Source organism: Ipomoea triloba, chromosome 15 (genome assembly GCF_003576645.1).
Source record: "Ipomoea triloba cultivar NCNSP0323 chromosome 15, ASM357664v1".
In the NCBI taxonomy this organism is placed as follows: domain Eukaryota; kingdom Viridiplantae; phylum Streptophyta; class Magnoliopsida; order Solanales; family Convolvulaceae; genus Ipomoea; species Ipomoea triloba.
In genome coordinates, this window is record NC_044930.1 from 7,058,882 (window position 1) to 7,075,888 (window position 17,007).

Here is a 17,007-nt window from a genome sequence, read left to right on the forward strand (position 1 = left end):
GGGAGAAAGTAATATTTTCTCTCTCTATATATAGTTTTCAGCTTTTAAAATGATTCAAAATTGTTGCCCAAATGATGGAGCAGTCTTGTTGGCTAGTGTCTTTTAGCCTTTGGATGTGGTTTTGGGGCATTTCAATATTGCAATTTGCAAGGATGATATTTGACAATTTGGTATTTTAGGTCCCACAAAGGATGGTGACTGATTGCAAAGGCAAAATGGTCATTGATATGAGTAGGCTGTAGGCATAAGTGGATAACCTTCGGCAGGTTACGGCTTGAATTTTAACTCGATAGAATTTGGATCGTTTTCAGTTATAGTTTAAATTCGGTTCAAATTCACGATTTGAATTTGAACTGCCAATTTGAACATTTTTAAAAAGAAATTTACAATTTCAAACTTCAAGAGTTCTATTAAATTTCTTTTTTATATATATATATAGGGTTCAGGTGCAGTTGCGCACCTTAGGTACACAAACCATACACCTTAAACACACAAACAAAGCGCTTTAAGAACACGAATCACGCGCACCTAAAGTTTTAGGCCGACACACTTTAAGTACACAAACCACGCACCTAAGGTTTTAAAGTGATGCACCGTAAGTTTCAACAATTCACACACCTTAAGCATACAAATCACACACCTTAAGAAAGAAAATAACGCACCATAAGAAAGAAAACCACGCATCTTAATTTAAGCTTTAGGTTCACGCACATTATGTTTCAACATTGACGCACCTTAAACATACAAATCACGCACCTTAAGAAGGAAAATCACGCATCTTAAGAAGAAAAATTATGCACCTAATCAGCATTATATATTATATAGAATTTGGATCAAATGAAAAGAGGCGTCCAAGTAAAAAAAATGGGGTGAGATCTCATCCTTGATCAGGTCCAGATCAACGTCCTTGAATGAATGGATTTTTTTTTTTTTTAAATACGGTGTCATTTTGGTTTTTTTTTTTTTTTTTTTTTAAGTGCAAAAATGTATACTTCTAAATGTAAAAGTTTTATATTACAAGTGCATATGCTTACACTACTAGGCAAATAGTAATATAAGTTTAAAAATCGTCTTTTGATAAGATCGCATCATTTTTTTTAAAATGCATGAATAGAGTAAGAAGTTTAATTTAAACACACATTATGATGAGATAAATACACAATGATACATACATTGCCTTTTGGTTTAAAAACTTATAGATAGATCAAAGAAGTATATATATGTATCATTTTGAGTCAAACACACATAGTTTATTCATTCAAATTCCTATTTATTTATAAAAATGTCATTTTTTTTTTAAATTTTACGTATACATCTCCATTATTTCATTTCTTGTGATTAGAGGTCAAGATTCATTTTTTTTTTAATATGTTATGTATATTTCACTATTTTAGTGTACTAAATATTTGTAGAGTTTATTGTCTCGGTGAACCAATTAAGGTGTCATACGATGTGTGCAATATAATAATAATAGAAAAGGAGGGATTGGATAAGATGTAAAGGGAGAATGAGCTGTCCAAAACACTTGTCATGATATGAATATGATGTCCCCAAATCTTATAATCAGAAGTGATGATACATATAGGGGACACCACATGGGCAATGACCCAATTGAACGTTTGTACAATTGTACGTCGCTGAAAGAATATTAATCATGCATCCAAAGATATTTTTGTGGAGCAAATCTCCAACCAATTTTATCAAAAGTGTTGGGTTTATTAAACGGCAATTTATCTCACGTGGTTTTGGTTATTTTAATTAATGATTTGTTTTTTTAAAAATCACTTTTCGCGTTTCATCCAGTATGTGTATTTGTGTTAATATTCTGGATATTCTTTGAAAATATTCTGTGTATTGTAGACTACGATTCTGTGTATTCATGTTAGGGGTAGTTGTGACGTGTTTTGTGTATTCGAATGTTAGGAGGATGATTTCTGTGTAGTTGTATCAATATTCTGTGTATTCCCCCAAGTCATTATGTGTATTCTAGACAAAGATTCTGTATATTCATGTTAGTGATACTTAAATACAAGGGTGATGTGTTTGCCCAACTCTAAACTTGTACTAAACACATTCAAACAATACAATCACTATATTTACTCTTAAATTTCATAGTTAATTTTCCGGTGTTACATTTGAATAATATCATCTTGATTCTTGATCTTTATGACTTACCAATTGGTCGATGATCTGTTGTTATCTTAGTAAACCAATTAAGCTCCATAAGACAGTTGTTAGTTTGCAAAATATAATAGACTTGTTTGCTAGTTTACTTAGTTCCAAGCAACATTTTAAATGAGTTAACCATTTTGGTATGAGCATTCAAGTTTAACCACCAACTAGACTTCATGATAGAATAGATGTTTTAACACCAACCTTCTATTTCAAGAATAATTGTTTCTCCTTGTTTAGGTGAGTACATACTTCGGAACTTCGTTTTTTTGTTCTTTGATTTGGTTAACCAAAGCACTATCTTTTGTTGTCAATGAAAATGATGTTTCAACTTAGTTTTCTTATAAAGGTTATATATTTCTTTATAGGACAAATTGTGTTCTGATATATTTTCTGAACTTTATGTTTCTTTTAAAAAATATTAGTTGTACTAAAAATTTTATTAAATTATTTGTTTAAATGATGTGACATGTAATAAATGTCATAATCATATCATTCATATAGATTGATCATCCGAAATTGATAAATCCGTAACAAGTTTAACAGGATAATTATATTGGATAATAATATGAATCTCGGGTCTAACCTATAAGCATTACTACTAAGGTAATGGTCAAAGAGTCAAAGCAATTAAAGCAATCAATAGTAATGGTTAGGAGTCGGGAGTTAACCCAAACACTTAGTACAAGAGCTGTTTTGTAGGAAGCAGGGGACACACTCTACAATTATATTATTGAACACACTAAAACAATACAATCATTCTGTTTACTCTTAAATTAACATTCATAGTTTATTTTTTGGTGTTACATTCGAATAATATCGCCAGATCAAGTAAAGGCCGGACATTTATACAGCAAGGGGCTATCAAAAATAATTGTATATTAACACTTAGTCGTTGGACACGACATTCCGTGTAATACCTACGTGTGCCCATAACACATGTTAACCTAGTTAACACCACATTATTAGTAGTAACATGTTGAATATGTAACAATAAGACTTAATTGCATTGTTTTGTCTGTTTAAACATCCTTGTTGGAACTTTTTCAATTATAGGACTTAATTACACTATTCGTTAAACTCTAGTATAGCAAGGTAATACACTCTTTCCAAAATAAAATGATAGTTACCCAAATGTGTTACCACACTAACCCTTTTTATTTATATTTATAGTAATATAATAAAAATGGTGTCTTTTAATCATTGTAAAATTTATCATAAATTATGTACTATGTGATAAGTAAACTAATTTGCACTTTATGAGTTGAGTACAAGCATGTTGGAGAAAATACTATAAAAATTACTTATTGTTGTGATTTGGATCACTCACACGCAAATATACGTGATCAATAAGTAATATAATAAAGTGATAAGTAAAATTGTCTTCTCATACAAGTAGTATTGAAATAAGTTAACAACCAAACTACAATATTTAATATTTTATTTAACTAATTGCAATAAGAGAGTGTGCACTCTTTAAAAAAAAAAAAAAAAGGCACCAAATAAAAACCGTAAGAAAACAATCAACAATTTTTAATTGAACAAATATAAATAGAGGACGGATAGATCTAGGACCGACAGTTATGCCATGGATCCCGATCAAAATACACAATTTATATACTGAATGTTCACAATTTACATATTAAATGTTCACAATTTAAATTGTAAACATTTAGTATATAATTTGAGAACATTTAGTATACAAAATAGTGAACATTTAATATATAATTGTGAACATTTGGTACGTTAATTGTGAACATTCAGTATATAAATGATATATTTTTGGACCCAAGTCCACAGAATAATTTGTCATAAGTTACCTTATGGATATGTTTGGTAGAATAATAGCTTATTTTGAAATGCTACCCAAGTACTATTTCAAAATAAGCTCTTGATTTTTAATTTTTTTTAAAATGACACTATCTACCCTTCATTAATCAAAATGATAATATCTTAGTTTATCCTTTTATAGTTTTATACACTTATCAACTAATTCAACAATTAGTAATTTTTCAACTTTCAGTTAATTTTTTAGCTAGGCGTGTCAAACAAAAGCCTATATTTTCAACAAGCTCATATTATTTATAATTTAATTTTGTATATCACTTGGTAAATAAGTATGTCAATTAGAACACTCTATATGTTTAACAAGTTTCTTTTAGGAATCAAATAGGTGCATTTGATTATAATCTATGCCCATTATAATCTTTTTAACATTAAGGCCGAGCATCCATGTGTTCGTTATATAAAAGAGTTCAATTATAATTATTTTCAACACCAGAGGAATAACTTAAAAAGGTAGACGAAGAAGATGTAAGCTAGTTTTGATGGAATAATCGAAAATCTTGTATTATAAGAGCATTATTAACAAGATTAACCTTTGAGCTCAAATGATATGATGCATAACAAGATCGAGAGGGTGTCAAGTATGGGAAAACACCTCTAATACTTACAAGCTAGCTAATGAACTCGGATAATTAAACCCACAAAGAAACAAATGAATTAAATGATGATGCACCATGATATGATGTGATCGGATCGAATTAAAACTAGTTTAAGTGGTCAAGGCATCAGGCAAGGTTGTTCTACCTCCTAGCACTTTCCCACCAACGTCTGGGAAATATTCAAATCCCCCCAACGGACTTACCTTCCCATTTGAATCCACTTGCACTGGGTACTTAAGAAGATGACCCTGCAATGGAGTGAACTTCTCTGCCGTGTATCTCTTCCAGTTCTCTTCTGCGATTTCGTTTACTAGTTTAACGCATGACCTTCCTTCTGCTTCGTCCAGCCTCTTGTCCATCATCCCCAAGTGCTCCGCCCACAGTGACTTTCTGTACCCATACACCTGTCCAGAAAGTTTTAACTGATAGTGAGACTACACGTACGTTTAATAAATTTAATACTCCGTAGTCTTTTTGTGTTTAATTATTGGATCTTGAACTTCGATGAGTGGTTTTTCATAATTTAGTCCTTTATTAGGCATTTCGTTTATTGGCAGTTAGAATCAATGACTAAATCAAGAAAAATCAATATAGTTGATGATTACATTGGGTAAAATCACTATTATCGACTTCTTTTTGTGCTTAATTGAGTCTTGAACTTCGATGGTTTTACATAATTTAGTCATGAATCAGTTACACCTTCCGTTTGTTGGGTGGTAAAATCAAGGACTGAGTCAAAAAAAAATCACTATAGTCCATGATTAAATTGGGTAAAACCACTTTAGTCCATGACTTCTTTTTGTGCTTAATTGAGTCCTGAACTGTCATCTGTTAAGCCTTCTGTTTGTTGGCGGTTAGAATCAAGGACTAAATCAAGAAAAATCACAATAGTCAATGATGAAAATGGGTAAAACATTTATACTCGAAGCATTGTTGCAAAAATCCACGCCTAGGCCGCCTAGGCACCCGCCTAGGCGCTAGGCGCTCCTAGACCGAGGCGAATTGCTCCCTAGGCGTCCACCTAGGTGGCTGGCCGCCTAGGAGGCCGCCTAGCGCCTAACTCGGGCGACTAGACTGAGTTGGCGACCGACTAGGCCGAATTTGGCCGATTTAACTCGCCCAACTCGGCAGAGTTAGCCGAGTTAACTCGAGCGAGTCGGCCTTGTTAATTTTATTATTATATTTATATATATTTAAATTTATTTATTTATATAAGTAAGAGAAGTAAGAGATATATATATAATATATATAATATAATATATGACATACACCCACATATATGAATTAATTTTTTGTTTTTATAGGTCGCCGCCTAGAACCGCTTAGGCGCCGCCTAAACCGCTTAGGCGCCACCTAAACCGCTTAGGCGCCGCCTAAACCGCTTAGGCGCTAGGCGCTAGTCCTAGCGCCTACTGCAACCATGACTCGAAGACTAAATTAGGTATTAATAGATGAGAAATTATCAAGCTACCCTTGATTCTAAAGGCCAACAGACAGAATGCCTAGCAGAGAACTAAATTAAGTAAAGTCATAAAAGTTCAAAACTCAATTAAACACTATATATATATATATATATTCCAGACTTAATTGAGAAAAAATATTATAGTCGGGAACTAAATTAAGTATTTATATATTATATTGAAGAAACACTGACCTGGCCATGGGGATGGCTTTGATTTTTGGCCCAGGTTTGATGGGGCTGATATGCGCCCATGGCGATCTCTGTGTCTCTGGAACCGGCCATGGATCGTTGGTTGATATTAGCAGAACCCAAGATGACATACTCGTCGTCCACAACCATTCCCTTGGCGTGCACATAGATCATGAACCTCCCCGATTTCTGAGAAGCCGTCATCTGAACACAAATGCAGTCCCATTAGAGCATTCAAGAATCCATTTGTATTGGAATTGGAGGATCAGTACAGTACTGTTCCTCCAATAATTTGTTTATAAAGCTAAGGCACACGATCATTACAACGTCGCTGTAGCCAGGAGCGTGAGAGGACACACTCTCTTCGTTGCATTCTTCTCGATTGCCAAGGCAATAGAAGTTGAGATAGTCACAGGGATGTGCATCCTCTATCTTCTCTGATTTCAACTCCTTGGCAATGATTTCATACATCATTTGCATTGTTTGTCCCTGCAATGAGAGTCATACACACTACATTATATATGTCTTCACTTCAATTATACGTTTTAATACTCAATTTAGTTATCCAATATAGTGATTTCTCGATTTAGTCCTAAACGCTTGAGCTTAATTGGGTCAGGTGTTACCTAATTCAGTCCTTAGTTGTCAGAATCAAAAACTAAATCGAGAAAAACAACTATATATAGTTCATGTATAATGTAGTAAAAACCGGTCTAGCATAGTATGATATATGCCTTACCTGCCAATACAGAATTTCTTGAACTGGTGCAGAACTGGGGACACCTTCAGGCCACATTGGGATCACAATGTACACTGTAAATCTCTCCCTATTCCGAATTTTACTTACAATCTTAAGCGCAAGCTCCATTGGGATCAAGTTATCCGCGCCTAAGACATAGCCATTGCATAACTGTATAAGCTTAGATTGCACTAGACAATGGACATTATAATGTTATAACAGAGTAGATGATGAAACCTGCTTCTTTGTAAGAAGGCCAAGCATAAGATGACCCCAGGAAATACTGGTTTTCAATGTAAATAAAATGCTGGGCTCGTCTTATTGCCTCGATGTATGCCATTTGGATGCTCCTATCAATCACTAAATCTTTCGCGCAAACTAGATTCTGCAAAGTCAATGATTATAAGTACCAAGCAATACAGATTCTGATACCAAAATGAATGATGTGTTTAATGGTACCTGTGTTACAGCTGTGTGAACATCTTTGGGGAATCCTTTCAAGGACCCTGAATCTATGGATCTGAAAACCTGTCAGATTCGTACCAACACAAGATCAATAGGAGTTGCACCAAATTATAGTGGTTTTACTATGAAAATCAAAGAGGAATGAATAGAGGGTGTGATTTTTTATGGACCTGAGCATGCCAGTTTTCTGGATCATCTTCATTGGAAACCCACAATGAAGGATCATCATTTGGAACAGAAGGAGAAGGGCTAGTTATCCATGAAATCCGCTCTACTTTTAACAATGCGTCGTCATGCCAGTGAGATATCTTCTTGAAACGCCGCCCTAACTCCGCCCACTTGGAGGCTTTTCTCCACCGCTGTTCAAAGTTTGTGAGAATATCATATGCAGCAGGACCTTCAATCTTGCAGTGTAAATCATGCCATGGCTGCCTTGGTGCCTTTACTCCCTCTTCCTATTACAGAATTGAAAACAGAGCAATAACATTACGAAAGTGTTTGGCAATTGGCTGATAGCTGATTGGGTTAGTTAACAGATGAACAACAACAAGAGATATAAATGTTCGGGATGTCAGGAGTAAAATGGTCATTTCATAATTAAAGGTTAATTAACTCACCAAAAACTTTACTCTTCTTAGCTTTTCAAATTTTGATTTATTATCCCAATAATCTAATGCAATAAGTCATTTTATCAAACACTTAGGGGGCGTTTGGTTCAAGTTATATAAGATAACTAAGGTTATATTTGCTTGGTAATATAAGATTCCCATGTTTGGTTCAAGTTATGTAAGATTCTCAGGGAATGTAAGATAACTCCCGACGAAGTTTTTAGCTATTGGAAGGGAATGTGAGATACACCCCGATTTCTTAGGTAATCTCACATTCCCTTATCTTATTCCTAATATTGAGCTTTTGGCATTTTAATCAATTTATCTTATTTTTGTTGTCTTATTTACCTAGTTCAATTTTAAACCAAACACATGAATCTAACATTTCCAGTTATCTAACATTCTCAGCAATCCAACATTCCTAAGGTAATCTAACATTCCGTGAACCAAAAGCCCCCTCAGAGAGTAGCTTATTGACCAATCAAGCCAGCTAAACTTTATCAAATTATCCAAAATTGACTTATCATCAATGCTAAGAAAGAGCGAGGCAATAACATAAGGGGTATTGGAGCAGATGAGAGACTTACAGGAAAAGTAGGATTGTGATAATCATCCTGGAAAACAGTGTGGCGATCAGAGAATAATCTATGCTGGGGGGTATCGTATCGGCCATCGCATAGGTCTAGACCGCCGATAAAAGCTGTGATCTTCCGGTTGTTTCCCTGGGCTTGTGTATCAACAATTACACACTTCTGATGGTGTGTATAAAGTGTTCCTACCACCTGATCAGATCGATACAACAAACAAACAAACAATATAATGATGGAGCTAAAAACCTAGCTGCAACTTATTCCAATCACAAATGAAATTGAAGCCTACCTGTTGCTTGAAAAAGCTGAGCTTACTGCTTGCATATCGAGGGGCGAGCACGCAAGTGACTGATGAGTGCCTGAAAAATTTCCGAGTTTCTTCGTCGTGTGTTCCCATCACTCCACTCTGCAATTACATTTTTTAAACATTAGTAATCGTGCTTGTGCATATTAGCATTAGCTGTACCTAATCATGATTTTTTTTTTATAACAAGTTTTTTCTTAAAAAAAAAAAAAAATCTCAAAAAGCCCCACTATTAAAAATGATCTTAGTGTATCAAGGAAAATGTTACATATCCAAATATTATTGGAATTAATATATCACTGACTCTCAAGACTCGACGATAGCATAATAACTTGAGCACAAGTTGACTATACAACGTCCCAGTATAAGTGCAAGGAGGATTGAGTTGCCCGTAAGGATAGCCCAAGTGGTAAAAGAGTTACACCTGCACCCGAGGGGTTGTGGGTTCGAACCTCAAGCCCTTGGGTTTGAGCCGGTCAGCTATGGGAGGTCATTTGCCGGCTAAGGTCACAGGACGAGGGTTTACTCACTAGGGTTTACTCACTAACACACTCAGGAATGGGGCTTACCTCGTTAATCCACAAAAAAAAAAAGGAGGATTGAATTGGTCAACCATCGTTTAGCTTAAAGAACACATAGAGTTTATTATAATTTTTCTAGATTCAAATGTTACTATCAAATCTACAAATACTACCACAATATATTATAAAAATGATTCGAACTCTATCAAAATTAATACAATAATGTTTCTCTCTAGTCATGAGTTACCCAAAACTTCAGTCATTCCATTACTTTGCTTGTTATAACCTCGTCTATAATCTATGTTAGGATTATAACCACCAGCGAACATAAAATATTTTTATTTTTTAAAAGTAATTTGAGTTGCTTGCAGAAAAAAAAGTAATTTGAGTTAAGGTATTTGGCCAGGTCATGCACGTTCTCGCCGCCTTATGTCGCGGTGTAGACGCTAGAGCCAGGTATAGAGGGAAAAAAAAAATGCGCACATGACAATGCACGACTTCATTAGTGAGTATTTCGGGTCAAAGATTAAGGTTCGAAATTTAACAGTGATAGTGTGAATCATAGGTATAAGACTCATGTCAAAAATTATAGCAGGTAACTTATTTTCTTATTTATAGACTGTTAATCTGTTATTATATTATTTGAGATAGATTAGTGCGGGATGTTGGACTTGACGTTTTATCTTTTACCGGCCTCCGCCTGCAATCCTCCAACCACCTAATTCTTTTACTGGAAGAGACTAAGGTATATTTAACTATGTTGGTTGAGTTATTGAATTTACATTCTTCCAAATACTGGGTCTGAAATCCTTGGTATTGGGATTCAACTTTTGGAGCAAGAATAGTATGGTGGCTTTAAGAAGAAAATTAGAGAAGAGGAAAATGATTACCGTATTAATGAAGAATTTACTGTGAGAAGTCTTGTCATCCCAAACCAAGAGCAACACCCTGACACCTTCCTGGGACTTATACTTTAGCAACTCTCCGAGGTTCAAATCGCCGCCGTTGGGCAACGGCCTAGTGGGCTCCCTCACCAGCTTCACCTTGTGATAAATGGACCACCCAACTATATAAACCATGTGATGAGCCTCCAGAATGGCATGACAGATGTCTTCCCAGCAATTCTCGTGCTGAAACGCCTTTCCGCCGTCTATATTTATCTCCGGCAAACTCCCCTCCGGGACGTGCGCGTCCTGGTACAGCGTCACCGCCCCGCCGTGCCTCATCGGAAAATAGCTCTCCTTCAGCCCGTAGTTCTCCGGAACGCCGCCGCGGTACGCCGGGTTTTCGTCGCATGGGGTGAACTTCATCACCAGCCGGATGGCGCAGTCGGGCTTCGGCGGCTTCCCGTTGGCGCCGATGATCGGGAACCAGTCGTTGATGGGCTCCCCGGAGATGATCTTGTGGGCCGGGACTTTCGCGACGCCGATGAAGTCGGCGCCGAACACGTCGTTGTCCTTCACCTGAGTGAACATATATAATATATAAACATAAATATGCAATCCAAACTGAAATATGTATCAGAATCAATCATGTAAGGTCATGGGTTTAAATTTCTGCTCCACTAAAAAAAGACTATTGATGATCCATGAAGGGACTTGTTGAGCATATAATATTCTCTGCATCACCAGTGAAATGGCGTATTGAGCATATAATATTCTCCACGTTATCAGTGAAATGGCCTGTTGAGCATATATATATATATATATGTGCAATACAAATACCAGTTTAGATTTTTAATTGAGATGTAGTACATGCTTTAATTACCTGAAACTCGACCTCGGAAACGGGGTGGGCCACCGGGATCTTGAAGTGCTCGGCCCAGACGGGATCCTGGGAATTGGAGATCACGCGGGTGCGAGCCACGGTGGCGCCGGCGAGGCAAACTTTGACGTAAGGGTCGCTGGTGATAATCTTGGTGTGGCGGTGGACCTTCTTCCCCTGCCGGGACGCGGGTTTCCGGAAATCGAACGCCGTCACGAATCGGCGGATGCGCTCCGACACGATGTCCATATTGGGCAGCCGCCGGGCTTCCAGAATCTTCAAGTCCAGATCCCCATGGAGATATACCACATTCTCTGACATCAAATCGCACATTTTTCACAGCCGATCGAAATGCAGATCGAATGGGCAGTTATTCGTTTCAGGCGGTGGTGACCGTTGGCGGGGGAGGAGGAGATCGGGAAATGGATTCCTCCGCCGTAGCCAACGGCTGGAGAAGGTGGCGCGGAGATGGGTATGATGGAATAACCAACCAAAAAATACCTTATGAGTTGGGGGAGATTGCCCAGGTGGTTACGGCTAATACGCAATACATGGGGACAACAGATTGCTCAACCACTGGATTAGCACCGTTGGATTATTAATTGGTTCATTCATTTATAACTCATATATTCATTAATTAAATGATTATAAATTTGACCATAAATAGACTTACACAAACCCATTAATCCATAGATAACCAACCTATTACTAATGGCATCAACTTAGGTTAAGCTGTCCTCAACCCTGCCAATCTCCCCCTTTCTAATCTATGTGGCAAGAGAGAATTTTTTTATTTATTATTATTTAATGCCATGTGTGTTGCAATAGGAGAGAGAAATTGCTAAATTAGCAAGAGGAGAGAGAATGAAAAAGTGAGAGAAAAAGCATGGTAAATTTGATTTGGGTACTTTTTTATCTTTTTTATTTCCTATTATATTATTTAGTTATTATATTTATAATATAATATGCAAATTTCAAATAATGAAGAATTTACAAATTTGATGATGTGGAAGTGGGACCCATTTTAGAAAGTGAGAGAAATTTCTGGGTTAAGGATAGCCTTAAAGCGTCTCAAATTGTAGACAACTGAGCGTTTAAAAATCATAATTTCAATTATAAGTATTTCAATATTTATTACTAGTAATAATTAATTTTAACATAAATAGTATCACAATTTTACATATAAGTATTACAATATGTATCATAAGTAACGATTTATTTCTAAATTCAAATTGGTATTAAATTTTTTACGATGAGTATTACAAGTTCTTTTATAAGTAACATTTCACATATAAGTATTACAATATTTTTATTACAATTACACTTTGTAAGTATCACAATTTAAATTATAAGTATTACAATATTCATCATTAGTAACAATCATTTGTACTAAAAAAATCATTTTACTTTAAATAGTTACAATTTCGTTCGCATATAAATATTACGGAGTACAATATTTATTATAAGTAACAGTTTATTTATTTCAGATTGGTATTAAATTTTGTGTAATAAGTATTCTAATTTCTATCATAAATAACAAGCAATTATTCTAAATTTGATTAGTCTCATACAAGTGTGCATAAATATATTAACCATGAAATTTAAATATTTAATTACTCCTATATTGATATTGTTGTTATTATTGGCAAAAATAAAAGTAGCTAACAATTACTCCGTATATCTAAACTTTTACAGCATGTTTGGTTTACATATTGGATTTCGTAAGAATATGAATCCTAATTGCAACATTTTATCAAACACAAAACATACAGGTCTTCATCCAATCTCCTTTTCTCAAAACAAGCTTAGAATTTTGAGTAATGTGACCATAGTAATGTCCTATTCTCATAGCAACAACACGCATCCAAGAATTCTTAAGCATAATTGGACCCTAATTATAAAAGAGCCCTTACAAAACACTTAACTCATAACAAGAACCTAACCTACTCAATTCATGTTCCCTTAATGCAATTGAATTCACAAAAGTATCTATACCAAGAGAAAACTCAATCTAAATCCAATAGAAAATCTAGCTACTCATGATTATATTGGTAAGGTAAAAGCACATTGGAATTGCATGTGTGGAAGCACAAATAGAATTGAAGGAATTGAAATGTAACTAGGTAATGAAAATTCTGCTTTGATCCAATATAGATCGAAGATACAAACTTGAATTGAAGTTGGAATTGAATTGCAATCTTGAATTGAAATCTAATCTAAACCAATCTAATCGTATCTTATGTGGAGAGAAGTTAGAGAGTAAAATATTAAAAGTCCTCCTAAAAACAACTATCTATTCTGATCCCTTTTATAGTGGCTGGAATTGCACCTCATTTCAGAATATTGGGCCCACTCATGATCGACCTCATCACAGTCGTGAGTTCGGCCGTGATGATTTCTCTGTTTAGTAGTCTTGGTTTCTAAACCATTTTTTTTACCTTGTAGACATTTGAATTAGACTTTGTAATCTTCATAAAGTTTGTAGCTCTTTGAAGTATATTTCCAATGATCTTTGAATCTTTTGATTTAGACATTCTTATGCTGATATATGATTAAAATTCCAAAACATCGCTTAGTAGAGCAAAACATAATAGAGTTTTCATGCTGTCTATCATGGTCGTGAATGTCAACGTGACGCTTGGTCCTCACTCCAAATGCATATTTCTTCATTTCCTTTGCTTCGAAACACACCTTCATTTGTGTCAATATGACTTCAAAACACATTCAATTGAGCTTTAATTTACATAATTTTACAATCAATGCCTCCCTTGTACATTGCCTTACCTCATATATTTCTTTCTTTATGTTAGTCACTCTAGAGTCTAGACGCACGCAAGAATTTTTCTAGAAATAACTTCTTCATATTATCCCACGTGATTACTGAATCAGGGAGAATATTATACAGTTAATAATTTGCTTTATCCTTTAATGCAAAGGGAAAAACTCTAAGACTTATGTGCTCATCAAACACACCACAAGGTTTCATACCTACCTGCACAAACTACTTGAAATTCTTTCAAGTACTTATGTGGGTCTTCACCAGCCAAACCTTGAAAAATAAAGGAATAAATGAATCAAATTAAACCAAATGTTAAGTCAAAGTCAACCTCAAGAGAGATTGCTAGCTAGTTTAGATTTAGTGCAACTAACTCCCTAAGTGTTCTATTGTTGGGCTCAACCATGCATTATACTAATGCATCCTCGTTTATTGGATAACTAGTTGAATTTACCTCTTCAGAGCTCAACTGTCTACTTCTTTGCCTTGTTTCTTTTCTCATTTGCCTTGTAGTTTTCTCAATTTCAATGATATATTGTAATTCACTTAGAGGAATGAGTTATGCAACACTAAGGGCAATGGAAGTAGTAGTTAGACTAAATAATCTAAGAAAGATTCTAGTACCCCAGCAATGATGCTAAAATTTTGATAGGGTTGTCAAAGCTCTACAAAATTAATATTCCGTACTAATTAACTCAGTGCACTAATTCAAAGTAACAACAATATGAAGTCGAATCCCAAAAAAACATAATGAATCTTAGTTCTCAAACTAAAGGAGTAAAATTCGATAAAATAGTTTGAATATAATAAATTAAAAAAAAATACAAAAGAGTTTAAGGATAGTAAATTCTCACTCAAAAAAAAAAAAACAAATATTAAAAGATGTGCTTAAATCATTAGTGGTTCCAAAAATAAAAATTTCAACGCAAGTATTTAATCAAAAACTAATTAGAATAGTCACAAATAGAATTTGCTCTCTCTAAAGTAACTGATTTAAACTAAGCATTCAAATTAACACTTTAAAAGTTTATATACATTTAAATTAATAATATTATGATTATGATTACAAATGAATATGTAAATAATAAACAAAGTCTATATGTATATATCAATATTATTTACATAATTTGATTAAAAAGTTGAAGTAGTACGTGGCTTAATTGGTAGAGAAACTAGAGATGTTGATGGTTTAATTTGAGTTTGATGATTTAAAACTTAAATTATGCAAGAAAAAGAAAATTGGTTTCAATTATTTGTCTTACAACTAAAAGTGGGTTGGCAGGCTATCCTATTTAGTCCGGTAACCCACTCTTAGGTAGGATTTGGAAAAATATGGCACATTAAAATGGGCCAACACGACCGAACCTGTTACCAATCAACAAGATAGACCGAGTTGATAAGTTCTAGCATTTATCTCAACATGAATAATTTGTTGTCCTTTTTTGTTTGAATTGGTTAGTTATGAACAACTTAGGTAGATCCAAAGATATTTTTAATCGAAATATTTATAACTTATAATCATTTAATTAATGAACAAATGAGTTATAATCTACACACCTCCAAATTTAAAACCGAAATATTTCATAAAAAGGATATTTATTTGATTGAAAAAAAAAAAGGAAATTCGAATGCGGGAACAAAATATCATTTTGAAACACACGGGGCGGAATAAGTCTTACCAGCTTTATGCTGAGTTTGTCCCCTCTTTAGTTCTTTTGTAGGTGCTGTTGCACGAGCATTAGACATGAGAGTAAATCACCTAGAGAATTTATCATTTAATTAGATTAGTTAGTTGGTTTGTTAGTTGTTTTTGTACTAGTACGTACCTTGGGTTATTATTCCTAATAAATATTTTTGAGCCTTAAAACTTGAGTTATTTTAATTTGGTTGTTTTTAACCTGTGCGTTTGGGTATCGGTAGATACCTGATCGTGGCAGTAGCACTCTCTAATTCCTTTAGTTTTGTTTTTGCTTCCGCAATGATATTAGTGAATTTTAAATTGAGGAAAAAAATTGTAAGAAAATTTAGTTAAAGTAATGGCTAATGAGGAGTGTTACAAATCATGGTCGTGCAATCACTAAAACAAATGGTGTGGATTAGACCACATACTCCCCTAAAGCAGTATTCTCACCTGATTAGGAATATATATATATATATATATATATATATATATATATATATATATATATGGAAGCCTGTGAGGTCGGGCTAACTTGGGTAGCCCACCAACCCGCACTGACTAAGCCCTTACATGAGGCTCATTTTGCGGGCAAAATTTTTAGGTCTTAACCCGACTCGTTTCGAGTTAAGGCTAGTCCGTGGACTTTAGCGCATTTTGATAATCTTAAGAATGAAATCTTGAAAGTGAAAAGACATAAAACCGGCTTATCTCAAGATATATTTGAGAAGATTATAAACAATAGGGACAAAAAGGAAGAAATATTTAAGTTTCTCTAAAAAGAGAAGTGAGCTTCAAATTTCCCATTCAAAAATGGTGTATAACTTAACCTCATTACCAAAATTTGCACCACCACTGCAATTCTTGTTGGGAAATAGAGACAATGTCAACTTATTCTGACACTCTTTAAGAAAAGGATAACAACTAAACCAGAAAAAGATGTCTGTGCCGTGTTGCAATAACACTGCCTTAAAAGCGTTATTTGCCCGGTAACGGTGTAGTTAACCATCCCGGCACGCTTCCGAGAGGTTACACATACTAGCTGAGCTAAGTTTACACCAACTATAGCACAGGCGAACCTCACTTTGCTCAGACAATGGGACAGAGAATTAAAGGGGAGAAAGAGACTTTAATGTTTGGTGTGTTTGAACTCTTATATAATCTCACTTAAATAGTATAGGGCAAAGGATTATAATCACATACCACCTAACAAATCTTGACCACTTATTCAACTTGTGGTTAAGACTAAATCACCAAGATAATTTAGAACCACAAATATTTCATGGCTTGCATTT

The 17,007-nt window shown here is 34.7% G+C and overlaps 1 protein-coding gene and 1 long non-coding RNA gene across 2 annotated transcripts; both read right to left on the minus strand.

Annotated features, from left to right (window-relative positions):
• Positions 1 to 4,494: 4,494 nt before the first annotated feature.
• On the minus strand, positions 4,495 to 11,808 carry LOC116007034 (phospholipase D delta-like). The gene is made up of 11 exons (XM_031247602.1): positions 11,262 to 11,808; positions 10,385 to 10,957; positions 8,959 to 9,075; positions 8,667 to 8,861; positions 7,642 to 7,926; positions 7,466 to 7,534; positions 7,244 to 7,391; positions 7,007 to 7,155; positions 6,592 to 6,756; positions 6,271 to 6,471; positions 4,495 to 5,020 (listed from the first exon to the last, which is right to left on the minus strand). Exons 1-11 carry the CDS (start codon positions 11,589 to 11,591, stop codon positions 4,727 to 4,729), a joined length of 2,526 nt encoding a protein of 841 aa, XP_031103462.1. The 5' UTR covers positions 11,592 to 11,808; the 3' UTR covers positions 4,495 to 4,726.
• Positions 11,809 to 14,137: 2,329 nt separating this feature from the next.
• On the minus strand, positions 14,138 to 16,833 carry LOC116007627. The gene is made up of 3 exons (XR_004095306.1): positions 16,551 to 16,833; positions 15,714 to 15,793; positions 14,138 to 14,307 (listed from the first exon to the last, which is right to left on the minus strand). It is a non-coding gene; the product is annotated as an uncharacterized LOC116007627 (long non-coding RNA).
• Between the last annotated feature and the right edge of the window lie 174 nt (positions 16,834 to 17,007).